At 39.5% G+C, this 25,000-nt stretch overlaps 1 protein-coding gene across 4 annotated transcripts in view; it reads left to right on the forward strand.

The window, feature by feature from the left end:
• Nucleotides 1–25,000, forward strand: part of LOC127453655 (cyclin-dependent kinase 14-like) — a 334,552-nt gene that overhangs the window by 174,072 nt on the left and 135,480 nt on the right. For all 4 annotated transcript variants that reach the window (XR_007899434.1, XR_007899433.1, XM_051720217.1 and 1 more), the window contains 2 exons: nucleotides 10,422–10,561; nucleotides 16,149–16,295. Coding sequence is in view for 2 of the 4 variants with exons in the window: in XM_051720217.1 (XP_051576177.1) it covers nucleotides 10,422–10,561; nucleotides 16,149–16,264 (256 nt within the window). In the remaining 2 variants the exon portion in view is untranslated. The remainder of the gene's footprint in view (nucleotides 1–10,421; nucleotides 10,562–16,148; nucleotides 16,296–25,000) is intronic.

Genomic DNA, 25,000 nt, shown 5'->3' on the forward strand with positions numbered 1-25,000 from the left:
AAATACATGACACAGACTCAATGATGACTCAAATGACACAGAATGAAACTCATTCTGTGAAATCTCATGACTAAAATCATGTCTGCATGCTATGCAAACCTTTAGTCATTGTTGTGTTTGCATGTGCAATTAGTTCTAATGTACAATTATTATGTTTTATTTGTTTGGAGATGTTTTTGGACACTATGGTAAATTATATTTGTAATGCTAATGACGTATTAACACAACATTTTTCTCAGATACAGTTTTTGGAGCCACTTTATTTACACCCAGAGATATATAACGTCAAATAAGAAAAAAAAAAGTAACATTTTTACTCAGTTTGTTTTGTGATTTTTCAGCAGTTTCTTAGGCTGAGAGTCTCAGTATGTATCATAATCTGTATCATTAAAAATGTAAAAAGTTTTCTTTACAATGATACCAAACACTTGACCCTCCTTATTTCTTTTGTCGGGTGGCGGAGGACAAATCTCAGACCATCAACCCGTGCATCTTATCACATGGCTTGAGCGCGTTGCCACGGAGATATAGCGCGTGTGGAGGCTTCACGCTGTTCTCCACGGCATCGAACCACATTATAGTGACCACGAGGAGGTTACCCCATGTGACTCTACCGTCCCTAGCAACCGGGCCAATTTGGTTGCTTAGGAGACCTGGCTGGAGTCACTCAGCACACCCTGGGATTCGAACTAGCGAACTAGCGAACTCCAGGGGTGGTAGCCAGCGTCTTTTACCACTGAGCTACCCAGGCCCCAAATTTTTAAAAGAACAAATATTTAATGTATTCTCTCAATATTAGATGATAAAATGTGCAAGTTTAATCATTATTCATGAATTATCAAAATGTTGTTTAAAAACATTTTAGATGAATTATGACATTCACACTGTCGCTTGTCCTGTCATGTCAACTACGTTCTTTTGAGACTTTTGTTTTGTAGGTCAGTAGTTGTTTGTTTGGCAGCAGGAGTTTGTGTATGCAGAGAACTGAATGTGTGTTTGTGCACAGCAGGAACGGTGTGTGTGTGTGTGTGTGTGTGTGTGTGTGTGTGTGTGTGTGTGTGTGTGTGTGTGTTTGCAGTGTGCACCGCAGAGCTGTACCTGCTACTGTGTTTAGCTGCGTTTTGAAAGGAATGTAAAACTCTGTCTCTCCGGACTGGAACATCATAGTTGCAGCGTAATAACACTGAACATTCTCACTCCCAAGAGAAACAAACAGAGACGAGGAGTAAGAACAGAACTCTTGTTTTCCAGACAATAGACTTTTAAACAGTGTTGTGAGAGTCTAAACTTTACACCAGTAATCGATCTCACAGGTATTTTTATGAAGCTCTGTTGGAGTGAGACGTGTTTTTATTCACACTGAGATATCGTCAGACATACAGATCAACATAATGCTTTATAAACGGATTCAGAGACGAGACCTGAAGAAACAGTTATTTACAGCTCAAGATAGAGACAGAATGAAGAAGCGAATGAAGGAAAGAATGAGGAAAGAAAGGAACGTAGACAGAGGGTAAAGATGAATAAATGGAAGGAACAAATGAAAGGAAGGAAATAAAAATGGAAGGAAGGGCGGATGGGATAAAAGAAGGAAATAAAGATAGAAAAAAACAAACAAATGATGGAAGGAGGGAAGGAAAAAAGATGGAAGGAACAAACAAAAGGAGGAGGGATGGAAGGAAGGCAATAAAGATGGAAGGAATGAGAGATAGAAGAAAAGAAAATATGGAAGGAAGAATGAACAAATGAAGGAAGGATGAAGGAAATAGAGATGTATGAAGGAAAGGAAGAAACAGAGACAAAGATGAATTGATGGAAGAAAGAACGGAAAGGAATAAACATGGAAGCAAAGAAAGAAAGAAGGACAGTAGGAAGGAAGGAAGGAAGGAAGAAACAACGGAAGGAGAGAAGGAAAGAATTAACAACTGAAGGAAGAAGTGATGGAAGGAGAAAGAGGAAAGGAAGAAACAAACAAATGAACAACTGAAGGATGGAAGGAAATAAAGATGGAAGGAACAAATGAACAACTGAAGGAAGAAGTGATGGAAGGAGAAAGAGGAAAGGAAGAAACAAACAAACAACGGAAGGAAGAAACAAACAAATGAACAACTGAAGGATGGAAGGAAATAAAGATGGAAGGAACAAATGAACAACAGAAGAAGGAAGGAGAAAGAGAAAGGAATAAACAAATAATGGAAGGAAGGAACAACAGAAGGAAGAAACAAACAAACGAACAACTGAAGGATAAAGAGAGAGGAATAAACAAATAATGGAAGGAAGGAACAACAGAAGGAAGGAAATAAGGATGAAGGAACAAATGAACAACAGAAGGAAGAAACAAACAAACGAACAACTGAAGGATGGAAGGAAATAAAGATGTATGAAGGAAAGGAAGAAACAGACAAAGATGAATTGATGGAGGAAAGAATGGAAAGGAATAAACATGGAAGCAAAGAAAGAAAGAAGGACAGTAGGAGGGAAGGAAGAAACAACTGAAGGAGAGAAGGAAAGAATGAACAACTGAAGGAAGAAGTGAAGGAAGGAGAAAGAGGAAAGGAAGAAACAAACAAACAACAGAAGGAAGAAACAAACAAATGAACAACTAAAGGAGGGATGGAAGGAAATAAAGATGAAAGGAAGAAATGAACAATGGAAGGAAGGAAGGAAGAAACAATGGAAGGAGAGAAGGAAAGAATGAACAAACAAACAACAGAAGGAACAAACGAACAACAGAAGGAGAAAGGAATAAACAAACAATGGAAGGAAGGAACAACGGAAGGAAGGAAATAAGGATGAAGGAACAAATGAACAACAGAAGGAAGAAACAAACAAATGAACAACTGAAGGATGGAAGGAAATAAAGATGAAAGGAAGAAATGAACAACAGAAGGAAGAAACAAACAAACAAACAACTAAAGGAGAAAGAGAAAGGAATAAACAAACAATGGAAGGAAGGAACAACAAAAGGAAAGAAGGATGGAAGGAACAAACGAACAACAGGAGAGAGAGAAAGGAATAAACAAATAACAGAAGGAAGGAACAACGGAAGGAGAGAAGGAAAGAATGAACAACTGAAGGAAGAAGTGATGGAAGGAGAAAGAGGAAAGGAAGAAACAAACAAATGAACAACTGAAGGATGGAAGGAAATAAAGATGGAAGGAACAAATGAACAACTGAAGGAAGAAGTGAAGGAAGGAGAAAGAGGAAAGGAAGAAACAAACAAACAACAGAAGGAAGAAACAAACAAACGAGCAACTGTAGGAGGGATGGAAGGAAATAAAGATGAAAGGAAGAAATGAACAACAGAAGAAGGAAGGAGAAAGAGAAAGGAATAAACAAATAACAGAAGGAAGAAACAAACAAATGAACAACTGAAGGATAAAGAGAGAGGAATAAACAAATAATGGAAGGAAGGAACAACAGAAGGAAGGAAATAAGGATGAAGGAACAAATGAACAACAGAAGGAAGAAACAAACAAACGAACAACTGAAGGATGGAAGGAAATAAAGATGTATGAAGGAAAGGAAGAAACAGACAAAGATGAATTGATGGAGGAAAGAATGGAAAGGAATAAACATGGAAGCAAAGAAAGAAAGAAGGACAGTAGGAGGGAAGGAAGAAACAACTGAAGGAGAGAAGGAAAGAATGAACAACTGAAGGAAGAAGTGAAGGAAGGAGAAAGAGGAAAGGAAGAAACAAACAAACAACAGAAGGAAGAAACAAACAAATGAACAACTAAAGGAGGGATGGAAGGAAATAAAGATGAAAGGAAGAAATGAACAATGGAAGGAAGGAAGGAAGAAACAATGGAAGGAGAGAAGGAAAGAATGAACAAACAAACAACAGAAGGAACAAACGAACAACAGAAGGAGAAAGGAATAAACAAACAATGGAAGGAAGGAACAACGGAAGGAAGGAAATAAGGATGAAGGAACAAATGAACAACAGAAGGAAGAAACAAACAAATGAACAACTGAAGGATGGAAGGAAATAAAGATGAAAGGAAGAAATGAACAACAGAAGGAAGAAACAAACAAACAAACAACTAAAGGAGAAAGAGAAAGGAATAAACAAACAATGGAAGGAAGGAACAACAAAAGGAAAGAAGGATGGAAGGAACAAACGAACAACAGGAGAGAGAGAAAGGAATAAACAAATAACAGAAGGAAGGAACAACGGAAGGAGAGAAGGATGAAGGAACAAACGAACAACAGAAGGAAGAAAAAAACAAACGAACAACTGAAGGAGGGATGGAAGGAAATAAAGATGAAAGGAAGAAATGAACAACAGAAGAAGGAAGGAGAAAGAGGAAAGGAATAAACGAACAATGGAAGGAAGGAAGAAACAATGGAAGGAGAGAAGGAAAGAATGAACAAATGAAGGAAGAAGTGAAGGAAGGAACAAACAAACAACAGAAGGAAGAAACAAACAAACAAACAACTAAAGGAGAAAGAGAAAGGAATAAACAAACAATGGAAGGAAGGAACAACAGAAGGAAGGAAAGAATGAACAAACAAACAAACAACAGAAGGAAGAAACAAACAAACAAACAACTAAAGGAGAAAGAGAAAGGAATAAACAAACAATGGAAGGAAGGAACAACAGAAGGAAGGAAGGAAAGAAGGATGGAACAAATGAACAACAGGAGAAAGAGAAAGGAATAAACAAATAACAGAAGGAAGGAACGAACAACAGAAGGAAGAAACAAACAAACGAACAACTGAAGGAGGGATGGAAGGAAATAAAGATGTATGAAGGGAAGTAAGAAGGACAGTAGGAATAAAGGCAGGAAAGACAGAATGAAATGAATGCGGATGAATGGGGTCTGTCCATGTTGGCATCTGTTTAGTTTTGCTTCTACCAAGAGATATAGTAGTCTGATTGGATGCATGGCCTTTGATGTCAACTGAAAAGATATCGCAAGATTTTTCTCCCTTTTAAAAAAGTTTAAGCAAATTGACTTCTTTGTTCGAGCACTGGACGTCAATATCATTAAAAAAACCACTGAAGTAAATAACACACCTCATGAAACTAACTAACAGTCAGCCAGAGCTGAGCTAAAACTGAACAGCTGTAGACATGTGCAAAGAAATCAGACAGACAGGTGTGACAACAGACAGTTACGGTGGGCAATAGTGGAAGAGTTTGTGTTGGTGTTCGACAGACTGTACAAGCTGTTGTGAATCCGTCTCCCGAGGCTGTTGTCCACCCTCTGCTCATCTCCTCTTCGCCTGGACGTCTTGGCACTCCATCAGCCAATGAGGAAACAAATATGTGAGGGAGAAAGTGTGTGGAATGTTAACGACTGCAGCTCGCCCTTCGCTTTCATCTGCTGCCACAGACTCGATGATAGATGACAAAGATGACCTTGGAAGTGATCTGTGTGGTGCGAGGTCATCCTGCCTCTCTCTCTCTCTCGCTCTTATGCCAAGAGAAAAAGCTTGTGGCCAATATCTCCAAAACAAACCCTCTTCCTTTCAATACTGCATGAAATGACCTAATGAGTGCAGCTTTCCTTCCTGGCGACATATCGCATGGTTTGTACCTGTTTTCAAATGGCCGATATAGCCAATAGCCTTTAGTTTATATCACAGCCGTGAATCATGATTTGCCAATCTGTTTTCGAAAATCGTTGTTTTCGGTGGAGGAAAATGCCATTCTAGTGTGGATGAGAGGATGAAACGTAGCAAAATGAATGCATTTTTAAATAAAAGCTTTGTAGTGTGGATACGGCCTAAGGGTGAGGGGCATTCTCAGTCTAGAGAGCATTTGATTGGACAAAAAGTTGATTGATGCATTGATGCAAAAAATATTATTCACAAAGTCCCAACACAAGTGGATTAACACAGATGGATTGTACACAATGCAATCTAGTTGAGACCAAATGCTAAACAATTGTGTTGAGTTGCATTGCATTAACTAATTTTAACCCTTGTGCGTCAATTTAAAAAAGTTACTCTGAGGTCCTTAGAGAACAAAAAATGTCCGCGTCAAGAAACTGCCATAAAAATATTTTCCACTTTCAATAAGTTAATTTTTTTAACCAACATCAGTCCTGATCATAACTACCAAATATTCATTCATTTTGAGGATGTTAACCCTTTAAATGCCGTTTGTTTACAAAATGCCACTGTTGTTTTTTACACACACACACACACACACACAAATTTCTCAATACACACATACAAAACACACACTGACATCCATACCAACACACACACACAATTTTAGCTGCATCATTTATTCAATTGGCCTGCAGTGCTCTATAATGCAGCAAACAGAGAATAGGGAAAAAGCTTGTATTTGCTCCATAGGCTAAACATGAGAAAAATGGCGCCATCTGGTGGAAAATATTAAAAATTTAAATTCTGGGGGGGCCTGGGTAGCTCAGCGAGTATTGACACTGACCATCACACCTGGAGTTGCGAGTTCGAATCCAGGGCGTGCTGAGTGACTCCAGCCAGGTCTCATAAGCAACCAAATTGGCCCGGTTGCTAGGGAGGGTAGAGTCACATGGGGTAACCTCCTCGTGGTTGCGATTAGTGGTTCTCGCTCTCAATGGGGCGTGTGGTAAGTTGTGCGTGGATAGCGGAGAGTAGCATGAGCCTGCACATGCTGTGAGTCTCCGCGGTGTCATGCACAACGAGTCACGTGATAAGATGCACGGATTGACGGTCTCAGAAGTGGAGGCAACTGAGACTTGTCCTCCGCCACACGGATTGAGGTGAGTAATGGCGCCACCACGAGGCACTGGGATCAAATATTGCAGTGTTAATGGGTTTCAATGGGGACATTTTTGTCCTGGAGGTCCTGAGTGTAACTATTTTGTGTACACAGTGTATTATAGATGTATTATAGGAACTGAGGTTGAAATATAGAAATTCCCCCCAAAAATACACAAAATACTGAATGTTTTGGGTGGCTCTTGGTCAGAATAAGCTGCAATCTGCACGACTTGATGCTTATAATCAACGTTCTGGCTTCATCTTATTAGGGAGAGTTTCTAGCCTTGTTAATTATTCATGTTATTTCATGTTGTATATTGTTAAATCACATTGTGGGGATGAATGAAGCTTCTAGCCAAAGAGAGCCAGCGCTGCGGTCGGGTTGCAATGAAAACGGCATGGATGTCTGATAGGAGATGGAATTTGTTTCTCAGCTGCAGGTGTGTGTTGGGTGTGTTGTGTGCAGCACAGCGTGAATCCTGCATGAGATATTGATATCAAACGCACATTGCTCTTTTCCCGTGCGTATCATCGACCTCCGTACCGCTGACAGCAATAGCAGAGAGGAATGTTCAATGCCTAGCGCTGATATGACGTGAACTTTTGACTGTTTTACTGTAACTACACTTCGCTCTCCCAAATCTCAAATCAGTTTTGATTTCCTGTGAGATAGTTGCTGTGTTCTGAAACCTAGTGAGCTGCCTACATAGGCAGCATTTTAAGGCATCCCATCTCGAAGGCTGTTCCCAAAGCATAATTATGCATTAATAATAAGTACAGATTATTTATAAACTAGTGCTACTTGTGTCCCAAATCAGGATCCTTTTCACTTCAGATGCAACCTCAGAAGGCAGCTGCCTTTGTAGTCAGTAGACAGCAAGGCAGCTCACTAGGTTTTGAAACAGAGCCATTGTGTCTGTTTCCTAATAAAGCTGTTCAGCCGCAATGTCAGTTTTCTAAAAGGAATTTTCTGTGGGTGTTTAGGGATTTTCGTATTATGATTAAAATAATGACTTGAGGACACGTTCTAGAACATTGTGGATTTGGTATGGTCTCTTTAAAAATGCATGTTGTTAAAGGCCCAGGTATATTTCGTTTTTGCGTGTTCCCAGATCGTCTCGTGCCTGGTCGACCGCGTTGCCTTTGTGAGGATGCTCTTCTGACCGCGAGTGAATACGAATGTGTTTGACGTGCATGCCCACTACAACTCCTTTATGATACTCTTTTAGTAAAGTCAATGGCGGACGCATACGCCGATGATGCACAGAGACGATGACCGCGTCCATGAGTCAAGAAAATCTGTTTGGCGTGCAGTCAGGCCATGCAGACTGGATGATGACTAAATGTACATCATGCGTACCGTGCACGGAACGATCCGCAACACAGACGCGCAAAGTATACTTTGTCCTTATCCCGTTGCTAAATAAGGACTACAACAGTCATCCAATCTGTCAAGCATGTAGCTTACATGTTCATGGTAGTTGTAGTCCATAATTAGCATTGTGACTACAACCTGAATAGCTCTATAAATATACGTAAGATAAGTATTAAAGTTTTTGTGAAGTTGCTGAAGTGTAAGATCTGTCGATTAGCTCTCATTTGAACCTAAGTTAGAAACTCCAGGAGTTGCACGAGTGAAACACAGTGGAGAAAAAGAGTGCGTGGGATCTTCAGGTCTATTCCCAAACTGCTCAACACAAACACATGCCTATAGATTTTCCTGTCTAATTACACGGACACTTCTACACAAGCTCTTCTCACACAGTTATTTTAGCACTGAAGAGCCGCTGGTGGAGCAGAACTCACAGAGAACATCATGTTTCTTTAATGTACTGATGCTGTGGAGGCCTAATTATCCCACCAGTTGCTGCACAATGTTTTTTTTTGTTTTGTTACATTTGGTTTCTCCGTGGCACTTGAGGGTCTGAGAGTTCAGGAGGTTAGTATATTTTCAGCCTTAGGCTTCAAACGTACACAAAAACAGTACACAAGAAAAGTATAGAAAATGTACACAAAAACAGACGTGTCTGAAATCACTAGTTCCAGTCTGATTGGCTGGCTTTAATAAGTTAAACATTTATTATTATTATTATTATTATTATCAATAAACCTGAAAGCAAAAACTTGAATATTGGATATTGCTATGTTGAACCTAACAAAATGTATGTCTTCAAATAAAAATAATAGGGATTAAGGATGGGTAAAATATTGATTTTCCATCAGATTATTCACAGTCTTAATTTGATCAATCCTGATGTCGATATTTTATTCTATGCAAAATTTGACTGTGTATTTAGAGTCAAAGTTTGGCTTGACTCGTTCCGTGTAACGTGTGTCCAAAGACGAGATCCACACAATCCATTTGTTATTGAATAATGTCACTTTTAACATCCTTTCTGTTCTTTACCTATTCTAATCACACATGTGCTAAAAAAAACGTGTGTGTCCTCGTTTGTTAATAATCACTCATTGGCTAAACTGCCTGTAGTCTTAAAGAGACAGTACCGATTTTGGGGGCCTGGGTATCCCAGCGAGTAAAGATGCTGACTATCACACCTGGAGTCGCGAGTTTGAATCCAGGGCGTGCTGAGTGACTCCAGTCAGGTCTCCTAAGCAACCAAATTGGCCCGGTTGCTAGGGAGGGTAGAGTCACATGGGGTAACCTCCTCGTGGTCACTATTATATTGTTCTTGCTCTCAGTGGGGCGCGTGGTGAGTTGTGCGTGGATGCCGCGGAGAATAGCGTGAAGCCTCCATATGCGCTACGTCTTCGCGGTAAGGAGCTCAACAAGTCACGTGATAAGATGTGCGGATTGACGGTCTCAGACGTGGAGGCAACTGAAATTCGTCCTCCGCCACCCGGATTGAGGCGAGTCACTACGCCACCACGAGGACTTAGAGCGCATTGCGAATTGGGCATTCCGAATTGGGGAGAAAAGGGGAGAAAATCCCCCCCACCCAAAAAAAAAAGTGTTTACTGATAGTGGCACCTGGTGTCCCAGGTTGGTACCGCATGCTAATTGTTAGCTAGCAAGAAAAATTATTATTATTATTTTTTTTTTTTAAAACATTTTTAGAGTGAGAGAAAAAAATGTAGGGAATTTTTTTTTTGCCTTTTTTTTGTCAGCTGATGCTTGGAAAAGGTAAGCAGTACCGTGGTCAAAATTGAAGTTGTTGGAACATTAGCACCAGCGGTAGCGCTGGCACTACTCCATAGAGCTTAAAGTTTTCGCCAACCTTCGGCAGATTAAAAACAGTGAGCGTCAGACTATCATTCCCATATTGTGAGACATGTCATGCGTTATTTCGGAATTCCTCAAAACATAATGAGCCAAATGACGCGGTCATCTGGCCGAGTTTACTCTCTTTTAAGTTTCACTTAAAAAATTTAGTAAATGACTACTTGCTTGTGAGTGTGTAGTTTTGTGTGCATGTTGTTCTGTGTTGCCAGTGCAGAATCTAAGATCACATTTATAGTGTTTGTCTTTGCATCTGATGCGGTTTAGAGGGCATTTGTGGGTGAAAACTCGCTCTGCTTTTTGCGCTCTAAAAATGTCAACAAACATTTTTCCAGAGAGATAGAGCTGGCACGCTACAGATGCAAGATGTGTGCATGTCTACAGGGCTGCTGAGTGTGTTTGTGTTGGTCTTGGCACTGTAAGCAGCTGTATGTTTATGTTTGTGTGTGTATCTCAGGTTGGGTTATGTGGATCACGCTGAAGAGCTGGCGTCCAGGTTTCTTCAATGCTTCCCAAAGAAGCGTCTCTCAGCACAGGCGGCGCTCAACCACGAATACTTCAGTCACCTGCCACCGAGACTCTGGGAGCTGCCCGACAGTCAGTACACCCATCTGTCTCTCTCATCACATTCTCTTAGGCTGTGTTCACCATACTGCAGTATGCATACTGAGTACAGTGTGGAATTTTCAGTATGCATATATATATATAATAACTGGGTGACTTTCTACTTCAAATGACATTTCCAGTGTGATGAATGAATTTGAAGCATAATCGACTGTTATATTAACGTCTCTTTCTTGACTCATAATTTGACTGAAGTGGAAAAATGCATTGTTTACACTTAATGGACAAATAAAAAGTGCATTCAAATCATCAATATTTTCACAACGTTGCAAACAGTTTAGATCAGCAGTAAAATCATTGCAAATGTACAGTGAATATTTAATATCACCCATCTACTACAGTGCAGTAAGTTAGTCTTTAAGAGTATTTAATTGGCATAATTGCATTGTTTACATACAATTTTGCTTCAGTGCATACAACAAAAGCTGACAAGAAAATAACAATAATAACAGTAACCACAAACTAACGCTAAAAAAATATAAGTTGCCGGTATTGATAATATTTACATGTTTATTCATGTTTACGTTCCTTAAGTGGTGTGTTGAGTTGAACATACAAATATACTGTGTTCTTTCTATGCAGTTCTTCCGTCTTAGAATTTCATTTTTTTAAACCCACTAATAAACATGTCGTCTTACAGATGTGCTGATGTAAGGGAACACCAAAAGCTGTTCAATTTAATGGTTATCTTTCTGGCGATAATTTATAAAGATGGCACAGTCGGGGGCCTGGGTAGCTCAGTGGTAAAATACGCTGGCTACCACCCCTGGAGTTCGCTAGCTCGCTAGTTTGAATCCCAGGGTGTGCTGAGTGACTCCAGCCAGGTCTCCTAAGCAACCAAATTGGCCCGGTTGCTAGGGAGGGTAGAGTCACATGGGGTAACCTCCTCGTGGTCGCTATAATGTGGTTCTCGCTCTCAGTGGGGCGCGTAGTGAATTGAGTGTGGTTGCCGCGGTGGATGGCGTGAAGCCTCCACACGCGCTATGTCTCCGTGGCAACGCACTCAACAAGCCACGTGATAAGATGCGTGGGTTGACGTCTCAGACATGGAGGCAACTGGGATTCGTTCTCCGCCACCCGGATTGAGGCGAGTCACTACACCACCACAAGGACTTAAAAGCACATTGGGAATTGGGCATTCCAAATTGGAAAAAAAAAAAAAAAAAAGATGGCACAGTCCCGCTTACATCCTTTGTCAGTGTCAAATAATTGTTTTTACATTTTTTGAAAAACATTTATAGCATTTTCAACAAAAACATTGATTTAATGACATTAAAAATGTCATGTGGCGTAACCCTCAAGTAAAAGGTATAAAAATAGTTTCTATGCACCTTGAATACATGAGAGTGTACGCAACTTAATCATTAATTTCCAAAAAGTTTTCTAACATATGTTTCAAGGTGAAAAATATTTTTTACAAATATCTTGAATTTTTAAGTCAAGAATATCATGTCGTTTTCTCGTGGTTGCACCAAATGACCTGAACCAAATGAGCCTTTTCATGCAAATGTCAAAATATTGATATTTAATAATATGTCAAAATAATGATTTGTTTTAAATTCACACACAGTCTTGCAGGTTTAAAGAAATCTTCTCTGTTTTATGATTTTTGTAAATTTCTACCTGCATGTTGGTTACACCACATGACTTTGATTTGGTGGACAAAAGTTTTTCAAATATTTATCAAAATAAAATTGTTTCATTGCTTATTTTCTTAAGAAATAATAATACAAGATTGTTCTGCACTACTAAGAATTTCAGCTTTTAATGCATTTCTCCTGACGGTTACACCACATGACATTTTTTACTTTAAGCCCCAGAAAAAAATATGAATATGTCTTTGAACTCAGTAATTGAAAACATCATCATAGAAGAGGTGTGTTCAAGCTGTTTTGGGTGAATTGCGTTTGTAATGTATTTTTGAATAATTTATTAGACAAGTAAATGAGCATCGTGTCACTGACCCATTATGATAATACCAACACATATTTAATTTGATATAATAGATCATTTTTATCATAATTGTGCAGGCTGTTGTCAATTAATTTGCCATAGAACCACTTAAACATTCTGTGCTTTGCCAATCTTTGATACGTTGATGCCCAGTCAGATGCTGTTGAATCCCTTTGTGTCTGATAAATGGCAACTCTGATTTAAAACGAAGACCTACAGCATTTAGAAAACAATAGTGCGCAACAGTCTGATTCCTGAAGTAAAAATCACATTTTCTCCATATGGGAATTGATTATTAACTCTATTGACCCACCGGCGGGTCCAAAGGGGGGCGCTATATCGTGAAAAAAGTTACGCTTAAAGCGTTAAAGTCCACGCATACATAAGTCAGGCATATGAGGTATCATTTAAAAGCTTAGAATCTGACCTTTTCATTGATAACCATCACTTCTGCATTTATGTTACTTAAAATAACAAAATAAGGCTTCAAACATTCGCATTGAAAATTAGCGCCCCCTAGAGGTAATGGAGTAGAAATATTTATATGAAAATTAAAGTCCTTCACATAGCAACTAAATGGACACTTATATCAAATTAAAGCTCTCATCCTCAGGAATGTGACTGCGTAGTTTATTTTGTTGCACTAATACCACAGATCGAAAGATTTTCAAAAGAATCACAAAGTGAAATATGATTTCTGTTAGTCATCAAATACAAACTTTTCATTTATGCTCCGATAACTTCTGCTGTAAGCCTCAAATAGCTAAAAACTTTATATCTGCTTTTACCTTTGGAAGTTCTCTAAAAAATTAGCCATTGTTTAGTTGTCTGTGAGCTTGATTGGCTGAATAATCAAATGTTATATCTTAGTTGTCCAGAACGAAATATGAGAAGCATGCAAAACAAATCATCAGAAAAATATGTTTTCGACTATTGATGATAAAATGTTAATATATCATCGCAAAGGGGAGAATCTCAGCTTTCTAATGACACCTAGATTGATCTTCTAGTCCACTCAGAGGCCGAGATATTCAATGAAATAATGAGGGTGGTGCTTGAACTGAAAATTAGACTGAATGTCTATGGACGAGCACATCTGTGAGGGATAAAATGCGTTAGAGCGCCACCTACATTTCAGATCTGTATATTGTGATGGAATGTGATAGAGAAAAACATATTTTTTCTAGTGTTGCTGCCATCTAGTGGAATAAAATAAGGCTTTTCAAAGTGAGAGAGAGTGAACAGAACCAAAATTACAAGTTTACTAAGTTAGGACAAAAAAAAAAAAAGATGTTTATCATAAAATTATAGACGCATACAGTATGTCTTTTATTTGGGGGTTCTCTGAAAAATGAGAGCAATTTTTTTGCAGTTAGTCCACAGTGTGTGTGAATGGTGAGCTTTTAAATTTGAGTGTGAACAATTGTGGGCGGCTGCCCAAAAATGCACCAGATTTTAAGGGGTTAATTATAACTTATAAACCTTTAAAGAGAGACCTACCGTGAGCTCTGAGGTTGTTAATCGATGGTAAATGCTTCTGTTAATACCATCAGTCCACATTATTTAAACTTCATTGTTTAAAAATAGTGGTTAATAGTGGATTTCCTGGTGAAGAACTACACTACCCTTGATCCTGATGAAAAAGATCCACCAATCAGAGATTTGCTGCCAAAAAAGCACGTAAAAAGAGCTCCGCCCACTCCCATGATGCATTGTTAATGACGCAATCCAGTCACTCTCCCTACTCTCTAAAACTGCCATATACTCAGAATATATTGTTTCTATACTTCTAGCCAGCAACTTCAAATCAATAGATTTATAGATTTCTATTGTTTTTTTAATTCAATTACATCATTCGCAATGCTTCATGGGATTGTAGTTCATTAAAGACGTGAAGTACACAGTCTTGTATCTTTGTCTTTATGTCCGTTTTTCAAATAGTTTTTTCTTTAAAGTTTGTAACGTTGTGATTCACCTCAGAGCTGGTTGGTTTGATTCCTGTCTGTAATTTGGTTCATTGAATTTGATTAAATCTCTATGGAAGAAATGAATGGAAAAACAAGACGGCTGAAAAAGTGGCGCTGTTGCCCAGTTTTCACCACTCTGCCTTCCCCAGAAACACAAGCCCATTACTGGTGACTCATGTCAGCTGGGTTTGATTTTTAGAAGTCGTTCTGCAGAACCCAAGGCCTTTTGTCCATAATGTGACATGTACCCATAATCCCTGCTCTGGTTCTGCGCAAGACCCCCCACAGAGACCACTGACAGCCGCCGAGGCGAGCTAATCTCCTTCAGCACACAAAGCTAGGTCTCCATTAGCGGCGGCTCGACTAGCAAAACAGTGGCGCAAAATTCAAGAATCTCAAATCAGTGTTTCTGGGATTATTGGAGCCAGAAGTCGTGCACTGATTACGACTTCGATATATGAAAAGAAAAAAGGGTTTGTTAGCAACAGACAAGCGTCGGTCTAGTCATTTAAATTTGAGAATGAGGTTTTTAATGTGATAGATTAGGAGTCGGGACTGAATTAATCCTGTTATCAGATCACAGCAGGCTGTTTGCTGGAGGGAGGAGGAACAGAGCGTCAGGCGGGGTTCAGTGATGGAGGCGGAGCTTTGACACGTGGGAACACGCGCAGAGCGCCACGCCGCTTTTGAAGCAGAAGAATGAAGGGAAAATTAATTCTGTTGTTTCGTATAAGCTCCAGTTATATCACAAAAGAGACAGTCTGGTGATGGGGGAGGGCGGGCGGGCGAGAGGCGTAATTAACGTTTCTGCCTAGTCTTTGATTGATACGGCTGCATTTTATAACATTTCTTAAATGTTGTAAGGTGCTCGTGTTTTTTAATGTCATGAATTGATTAGTAAATATTGACAAAGTGGCTGCAGAACTTGGCTCCATACACACAGTATCTTTATTACATAATATACATACAAATATCATGCCACAATAACATCATGTCTTTAATTATTTTGCTCAGGAATTATGGTTTATAAATGTACAAAAAGGTACAAAAGCTATTTTATTGTTCAAACAATAAATAACTTCCATTGAACATGGATCTGTTGAACACATGTCATGCAAAAGTTTTAATAAGGCCACTATGAAAGATAAATAGAAGATAAAAAAAGAAAAACAAGATCAAAAAATATGATGACATGATGCAAAGTTATTTTGCACTTTTAAAAAACAATGTTACACTTCTGTTTTTGCAGTTCAAAACAATAGAGCTCACATTTGACGTATTATGACGACATTACAAATTCATATTATGCAAATTCGCCATGCTTTTTGAATTTCATTTATTTTGGTAGATGGTGCTTAATATTGCACACATAACCTTTAAACCACACTATACATTTCCGTTTTTATAATGACAATTGATTAATCATTGTTTTTTTTAATTATCATCATTTTTATGCTTACGACTGATATGCTGATGGTTATAATTTGGTCAATAATTGGCCATTAAATATCAGTGGCTGATACATTGGTGCATGCATTCGTAATTTTTTTGCATTGTCTTTTCAAGCAAAAACCCACTGTTTATATTCACTATTATTATATAAAGATGCACAGTCTAAATCTTCTATTGTTTCTCCACAGTGTCTTCTATTTTCACCGTTCCCACCATTAAGTTACAGCCGGAATCTGGTGACAGCATCCAGATGTGCAGTAAGAGCAACAGTCACGGCAAAACAACAGCAATCAGCAAACACTGACCTGATGAACCGCACGCCACGAATGAAGAAGGTACATCAAACTCACACTGCTTGAAAAGGTCCATTTCAGTCGGACTAAAAAAAATAGTCTTTTTAAAATGTCATGTACATAAATGCTTTAGTCTGACTGAAATAGTACCAGACTAACAGACATAGATAGTTTGGCTTCGTCCAGCATGTAGACACGTTAATCTGACCACAATTGACCTCTGCATTGTGTGCCTGCCCCGAAAGACAGAGGTGACATGCTGCATTTATCTTAACTCTTCCTAAACTGCCATCTTTTGGATTATGCATTGTGTCATGCATACTTGGACAGACAGATTAAGACTGTAGCTCGATTATGCAAAAACACACTGTAGCTTGATTATTACTGTGCATGTAAACACACTGAGTGATTTTGCATTTTGCAATTAGGGACTCAAGCATTATTTCAAACGGTTTCATTCACAAACGGCGAACCAATTCACGGAAATGAATTAGACCTACTAGTGCAACACAGCATGTTTTTTTAGGACATTTTAGAAGAACGCATGATTATTACTGCAGTTCAGTCATGACAAACTCTCGGAATGATTTAGCATGTTAAAGTGGGTATGACCTGTTAGATCTGCTGCACAATTAGGCATACATACAATCCCCAAACAAAGCAGGAAGGTTGCACAAACACAACAAAAAAACCCAAGCTCCCCAACAATGCAGATCTACCACCAAGACTTGTGTACTGCTGCTGCTCCAAAGAGCCATGTGCACCGAGTGTATGCTAACCAAGGGTGCCTGGCCAAACGGCATAATGCTAATGAGCAAAATATGTGTGTGTGGCTGGGCCAGCTTGGCTGACTGGCTCAAACAATTAGTGACCTGACTCATAATGTGTATCTGGACCAGAAAATCCCAGATTTTATTTAACTAATGATTAATTTAAACTAATGATCTACGGTAGGTATGTGTGCTATTGCCAGATTTGACTATAGCTTACCTTGTCAAAAACGTGATTCGATGTGTCATTGCCAAAAGCAGACCTTACCGTGCAAGCTGTTGGGGAAAAAACCCAGCAACCACCTGATCAAAATAGTTTTTTCGTAGAAAAACTCTTGCGGCACACTGCAGTGAAACTGTCTTATCTGCAAAACTGAGCAGTTTAAATGTATATTTGCTCAAGTTGATTGGCTAACAGATTACAAGTCAAAGACCTATCAGCTTGCGCCATTCAGAGTTTCATGCCTGAACTTAGGTCATTTCGTCCTGCTGTAGTACTGCATGTGCAATGCATTGTAATATATAAAACAGAAATGTAGTGTTTTGTTGTTGGAAAAAGTAGCTTTGTCACATTTCTGAAAAAAGTAGTTAAGTTAGGCAGGTTAGTCACTGTTTTTAATTTGTACCTCCCCAAAACCTCTGGATACTGCAAAAAATAATGCAAGTAGTCAAGATGTATGCCATTCTGAGCATACTATACACTTTGATAATAGAGGGTGGATCCAGTCCTGCGGGGCAATAGAGGTCGTTTTCATCATGGCCAGAAAGAGCTCCTATTTGCATTTAATTTGTGGTGTGGGCGAGCGCATTTCTCTGCGGGAGAATAAAGCTCATAATGGCCGTAATGCAGCGCCGCAGTGAAAGAGGCCCCAGTCGCAGGATTTCTACAGGGATTAGCTGCCAAATTACAGGCAGGTGCTCAGGGAGTTTTGCGTCAGTGGCTTGAGGGGGGTCCCAGACCTCTGAACCCGTCTGCATTACAGCCAGGAACACACTGCTGACATGCTACACCACAAACAGAGAATGCAACCACTGAAGGAAACTCATCAGAGTAATTTTGAAGTCTCTTCATGATCCTTACTTGAGAGTATACAGTAATCGCTTTAATAGCATTTGTATAAGTTTGTTTACAATGTTTTAATAGAGTCTTTGATTTAAACTACAGTAGCAAAAACGGCATTAAAGTTGGTAAGTTTTGATGTGCACATTTACTATCAGTTATGCTTAATAAGCCGACAACGCAGAAGGTCATTGTGATGAGGAGGAGGGCGTGGCCGGGCCGTGATGAACCACGTCTGCCGCTGAATCAGCTGATCAGTGGGATAGCAAGATAAGGGGCAGCCGGAGACTCCGGTTCGAGGGAGAGAGACGCACGTGGCCGCGTTGCATGTGTGTTCGTATATGTTTTATGATGTGTTTTATCATTAAACGTTATGTTTACTGTTCAGCCGGTTCCCGCCTCCTCCTCGCCCGTCCTTTACCTGTTACAGTCCTGTAAATGCCTTAAATGGCTTTCCTTTATCGGTGTAAGGTCATAAACGGCTTTAGGCATAAACCGATTGGCACACATACATTTTAGACCATCACTCCGAAATCGCCTTCAAAACAGCTTTACCGGCGTTCTTTCTGGCTTATTCAATGTGAGCAAGTTTTGTGTGCACGACTGTTTATGTTTTGACATCAAAATCAGAGAATAACACTATGATTTAAAACCTCATGTAAGCTCATAAGCTCATTTTTGATAGTTACCACGCACAGAGGCTGTGCATGCAAACGCACTTGGTGAATCGATTCAAAACGGATTCAAATATTAGTTTGCATTGTCACTCGTGCCTTGCTTAGATTTTTCTGTATTTTACTTTTTCTAACATCTTGAATACTTGGATACAGTAACTGTTTGGTTACATTGATAGCTCTGATTGAGCGGGGTAAAACAAAATCACACTTTTAAGCCATTTCAGAGCAAATACATTAATGTTGAACTAGATGTAGAAAAAAGGCTGTAAAATATTATACCGCCCAGCCCTACTTTCAAATGGACTTTCAAATACTTTTAAATGCTTGAACTGTCAGTAAGCAGATATATTATGTTGTGTTGTGGTTTCAGCAGACGTGCATGTTTTGATGTGTGTGATAGTCACAGCAGAACTCGTGCTGTTCGTAAGGGAAGTTGCCCGCTGCGAGAGCATGTCGCCCCTCACTGCAATATTCATATTCAAATCACACACTTTGTGTTCAGCCTTCTCAAACTGACAGCCACTGCAGAGCTCAAAGACGCTCCTATAATCCACACACACACGATTTAGCAGCAATCTCACTCGATGAGACGCTCTGTGATGCAGAGGCAGTTTCCTGCATGTTTGGAGAGTTTTTATACTCCTCTCTCATGCACGAGGGAAGTAAGTCCCAGAAGTATTTGGACACTTAAGTAACACTTCAAAATGCATGTCATTATATTAGAACACAACCTAACATACTACTTTTTTATTTTTAAATGTGTCGTTTCTTTCTTTTAAAAGAAATGCCACTTTATTTGATATATTGTTATGTAATGACTTTTAAACTTTTTTTTTTTAGTGTCCAAAATCTTTTTTGAGGGCCACTGCATTTGTGTGTGTGAGAAGCGACTAGAAAAGTCCAAGACCTGGGCAAGTTCTGCCCTCTTGTATTATTCATAAGATGTGCTGTCACAGGCGATCAGGCACCCAGCGTTGCCTTTTCACAGGAAATCCCCAGCAGGCAGGCTTTGTGAGAGCTGCTATTGAGTGAAGATGAAGCTTCGGTCCGTCACAGACTGAACGACACGCCTCTCTCACACACTACAGCACAATATCTGTCAGAGACGAGTCGAAAAGAGGGTGAGAGCTTGACACAGAGAATAGGACGAGGGTCACCAGGATGAAACTGGGGTCAGTAAAAGGTTGGATGATGGAAATCTATTGGTCTTTCTTTCTTGGTAGAATTAAAAGCCATTGCTTGTGTTCAAATGTTTAATGTAGTGTCAGATTAAATCACTAGTTTGTGCTGTGTGGACATGTTTGGTGATTTTATGGAGAGGTAAATGTATTCATAAAGTTGAAATCAAACAGCAGAACTTTTTGGGTAGTTAAACTGCGTTGCTGATGCAAGAAGCCACCGATCAGCTGCAATGGCTTTGCATTCATTAGCATACATAAAGAGGCCAAGGTGATGGATACAATATACTTTGGAAACTTTTGAGGAATATATACTGCATAATAAAATTATACAAAATACCAAATAGCATTGTTGGTTAGTAACGGATTACATGTAATCTGGATTATGTAATCACATTACTGAAGTACTTGTAATTGGATTACATTTAAAATTGTGCATAATCAGATTACAGTTACTTTTTCATAGATTGCACGATTACATTTTTGGATTACATTACAAATCAGCTCTTAAGTTTAACATGAAACATTAATACCTGATGTAGGTAGAGTGACTGAATCTTCATCAAAGTCACAAGTATAGACAAACACAGTGTGCTTAAACTAACAACGCACAAACAATTATAATCTTTCATGTCTTTATTGAAAATGTTGGTATGCAGTGCCCTTTTTACGCCATACGTAGTGCCGCGTGTTCTCCCCAAACAATTCAACTTTAGTTTCATCAGCAATGATGCCATCATCATTTTCCCAGTGGTGTTGTGGAGTATCAAGGTGGTCTTTGTCAAACTTCAGGTGCACAGCAATGTTTTTGTTGGAAAGCAGCGGCTTCCTTCATGTTGTCCTGCCATGAACACCATACCTGTTTAATGTTTTCCGTATAGTAGACTCATGAACAGAGATGTTCACCAGTTCCAATGATTCCTTCAAGTCTTTATCTGTCACTCTAGGGTTATTTTGTACCTCATTGAGCATTCTGCGGTGTTCCCTTTGAGTCATCATTGGCTGGACAGCCACTTCTAGTGAGAGTACCCATAGTACTAAATCATCTCCATTTATAGACAGTTTGTCTAACTGTGGACAGATGAATATCTAAGCTCTTCGAGATAACTTTATAACCTTATCCAGCATTATGCAAAGCAACAATTCCTGATCGTAGGTCTTCTGAGATCTCTTTTTTGCAAGGCATGGTCCACGTCAGCAGATGCTTCTTGTGAATAGCAAACTCAAAATGTTTGAGTGCTTTTTATAAGTCAAAGTAGCTCTAACCCACACCTCCAATCTCATTTCATTATTTGGGTGCCAGGTTTGCCAACTCCTGACTCTAAGCTTTTGTTGACATCATTAACCTAGGGGTTCACTTACTTTTTCCAACCTACACTGTGAATGTTTAACGGGATGTGTTCAATAAAGACATGATTATAATTGTTTGTGTGTTGTTAGCTTAAGCACATTGTGCTTTGTCTATACTTGTGACTTTTTATGACCAATTAATGCAGAAAACCAGCTAATTTCAAAGTGTTCATATACTTTTTATTCCCACTTATATATATATATATATATATATATATATATATATATCATTTAAATGTTAGCTGAGACTTTTCTTTTAACTCAAAATGATGCAGTATAAATGTGTTATCTTTAAAGCCTTAAAGTCTTCATTTACTCACCTTAATGTTGTTCCAGACTTGTGTGCTATTTTTTAATGTGTGGAACACAAAAAGAGATGTTTGGCAGAATGTTAACCTCAGTCACCATTCACTTTCATTGTGTGGTAAAAGATGTAATGAAAGTGAATGGTGACTGAGGTCAACATTCTGCCAAACATGTCTTTTTGTGATATGAACCACATGAGGGTGAGTAAATGATGACCATCCCTTTAAGTTGAACACAACACAGTAACAGTTTTCGCTTCATTTTGAGTTGAAGAGTAATGACTTGTGGATCAGTGATGCGATGATTTAGTGAGTGAATGAGTCGTTAGGCAGAACGCTCATTTAGTGTTTGTTTCTGGTGTTTTCCGCAGTCTGGTGTATGTTTAGGTTGTCAGACCAGGTTGGCAGTGGTTTGACTGGGTCAGTTGGTGCATGTCACATGCCTGCAGCAGCCCACTGACACTTTGAAGATAAGACTCGCATGCAGACGGCAGTCCGGTGTGTGCCGCAGCCAGCTGTTTACCTCCACTGACTCACACACCTTTACACGCTCTGCCAACACTACTGGCACATTTAACACCTCAAAGTGTGTGTAAAGCACAGGAAAAGTCTAGCAGCTTCCCTCAGCCCTTTCACAAACATGGATCGTGTATACTGGGCTATGATAATATTCTTTAATATTGTTTGGCCACACCCACCCAGCCTTGGTGACATCAGCAGAAAAGTCAGTACTGAGGCGAAGAACGTTAATACCGCCCAATTAAAGATAACGGGAAAAAAATAATAATTTTGCTTTTAGAATTCTGTGTACCAATGATTCGTGCACAATAAGACCATAAACATTTATCAAGCAGGTTTGGCTTTCTGAGCTCTGAAAAGGTTTTTTTTATGGCCTTGTTTTACCTGTTGAACTTTCCAGTGTCTTATTTTCCCTCGTTCATTTTTCGGCATGGTGGTCTGAACTGTGAAGTAAGCGTTTGGATCAAAGTGCCTCTCTCGTGAGTTTAGTTGATTTGTGTCAGAGACTTTGAAAATCGGACTGAGCATGCTGGAAACTGAACGGCCATTAAGAGGGAAAAACATGAATGATTTATCATGAGAACGTACTTTCCCAGCTGGCTTTGGAAATTTACTGTATTTCCAATTTATGTTGCACACATTCTGACCTACAAGCATCCAAAAGCGAATAGTAATGTAAAAAATAGCTGCCACCCGTCTTCGTTTTCTTATAATTATCCATTGCTGTGTTTCTCTTTTTTCTCTCTCTTGCAAACCAAAATTACGTGCTTCATTACACGTTTGGCTGCAGTTTCCTAGTGAAATGTCCAGCAGGGGGAGCCAAAACGAAAAACTCAGTGTGCAAAAATGTAGTTATAGTAACGTTCATTCTTTGAGACTAGGTTGAAGGTGTCAGTGAAGAGCATGCTTGAGATGAAATATGAGACAAATAATGTTTGAAGAAAACCAGTGGCGTCTCTACATTGGGTGCAGGTGGGGCTGAGCCCCCACCAGATGTGGTGCTGTTGTGCAAAATGCCTTGCCCGTCATCCTCAGTGTTAATCAACGGAGATCTGGAGAATGTCATGCGCATGTGCAGCGTTCATTGTTAGCCTGAGGCCTGGGTAGCTCAGCGAATAAAGACGCTGACTATCACCACTAGAGTCACGAGTTCTAATCCAGGGTGTGCTGAGTGACTCCAGCCAGGTCTCCTAAGCAACCAAATTGGCCCGGTTGCTAGGGAGGGTAGAGTCACATGGGGTAACCTTCTCGTGGTCACTATTATATTGTTCTTGCTCTCGGTGGGGCGCGTGGTGAGTTGTGCGTGGATGCCGTGTAGAATAGCATGAAGCCTCCACATGCACTACGTCTCCGTGGTAATGCGCTCAACAAGCCATGTGATAAGATGCGTGGGTTGACGGTCTCAGACACGGAGGCAACTGAGATTCGTCCTTCGCCACCCGGATTGAGGCGAGTCACTACGCCACCACGAGGACTTAGAGCGCACTGGGAATTGGGCATTCCAAATTGGGGAGGGAAAAAAAATATATCACCATTAATTTGCATATGCAAATAAGCACATTTATTAAACTTCAGTACAGAAGAAAATGTTTGGCTTTAGTGTATGTATGTCTAAAAATGGGCGTATTTGTTTCTAGTGTCTCTGGTGCATGCCACTGCGCAGCCGCGGTTTAAACTGATATCAGAATCAATTCTGAATATTTTGAGAATCGATTAACAATCATTGGAGAAAGAATTGCAATGCATTGCTGAAACGATTTTTCTCCCATCCCTAGTAAAAAATTAAAACTGTAAGAACAGTAAAGAATGATGCAATGTCTTTATGCATTCATGCATCTGTGGCAGTGTGTAGTTATGATGAGTAATATCTCTTGGGAAACAGTGAGCACACCTTTATTTCTCTGTGTGTGCGTGTTCTGCATTATGGGTGTGTGACTGTCTTAACCCTTCATTTCTGAGTGTTTAGCATTGTGGCTAATTTATTGGTTTTATTTGACAAATAAAAAGAAATGCTCTGTGTTATAGTCTCACCAGTTCATTGTGTGTGTGCGTGCGTGTGTGTGTGTGTATGTGTATGTGTGTGCGTACGTCTGTGTTTGTGTGTGTGTGTGTGTGTGTGTGTGTGTGTGTGCGCGCGCTGTGTGTGTGTGCGCGTGTGTATGGTGTGGGTGTGTGTGTATGAGTGTGTGTATGTGTCTGTGTGTGTATGACTGTGTGTATGTGTCTGTGTGTGTATGAGTGTGTGTGTGTGTGTGTGTGTGTATGAGTGTGTGTATGTGTCTGTGTGTGTATGAGTGTGTGTGCGTGTGTGTGTGTGTGAGTGAGTGTGTGTGCGTGTGGGCAGGTTTAAGTGGTTTACGAGGACTTTTTTAGGTTATAAACTGGTAATTACAAGGGTATTATGCTATAAATGTGGTTTATGAGGACATTTCTAGTGTCCCCATAATTCAGATCGCTTAAAAAACATATTAAACGATGTTTTATTGAAAATGTAAAAATGCAGAAAGTTTTTTGTGAGGGTTAGGTTTAGGGGTAGGGTTAGGGTTAGAGGATAGAATCTATAGTTTGTACAGTATAAAAATCATTATGTCTATGGAGAGTCCTCATAATGATAGCTGCACCAACATGTGTGTGTGTGTGTGTGTGAGTATGAGTGTGTGTGTGAGTGTCTGTCTGTCTGTGTGTGTGTCTGCGTATGAGTGTGTGTGTGTTTGTGTGTCTGTGTGAGTGCGTGTGAGAGTGTGTAAGTGTGTGTGTTTTTCACTCTGAATGTTTTATAGTCTCTGTGTGTGTTTTTTTTCTGAATTATGGATGATTTATTGATTGTATTTGACAGATAAAAAAAAAAACTGCTCTGTGTAATGGTCTTTCCCATTCATTTTCAATGG

This window comes from Myxocyprinus asiaticus, chromosome 16 (assembly GCF_019703515.2).
Source record: "Myxocyprinus asiaticus isolate MX2 ecotype Aquarium Trade chromosome 16, UBuf_Myxa_2, whole genome shotgun sequence".
Taxonomy (NCBI): Eukaryota; Metazoa; Chordata; class Actinopteri; order Cypriniformes; family Catostomidae; genus Myxocyprinus; species Myxocyprinus asiaticus.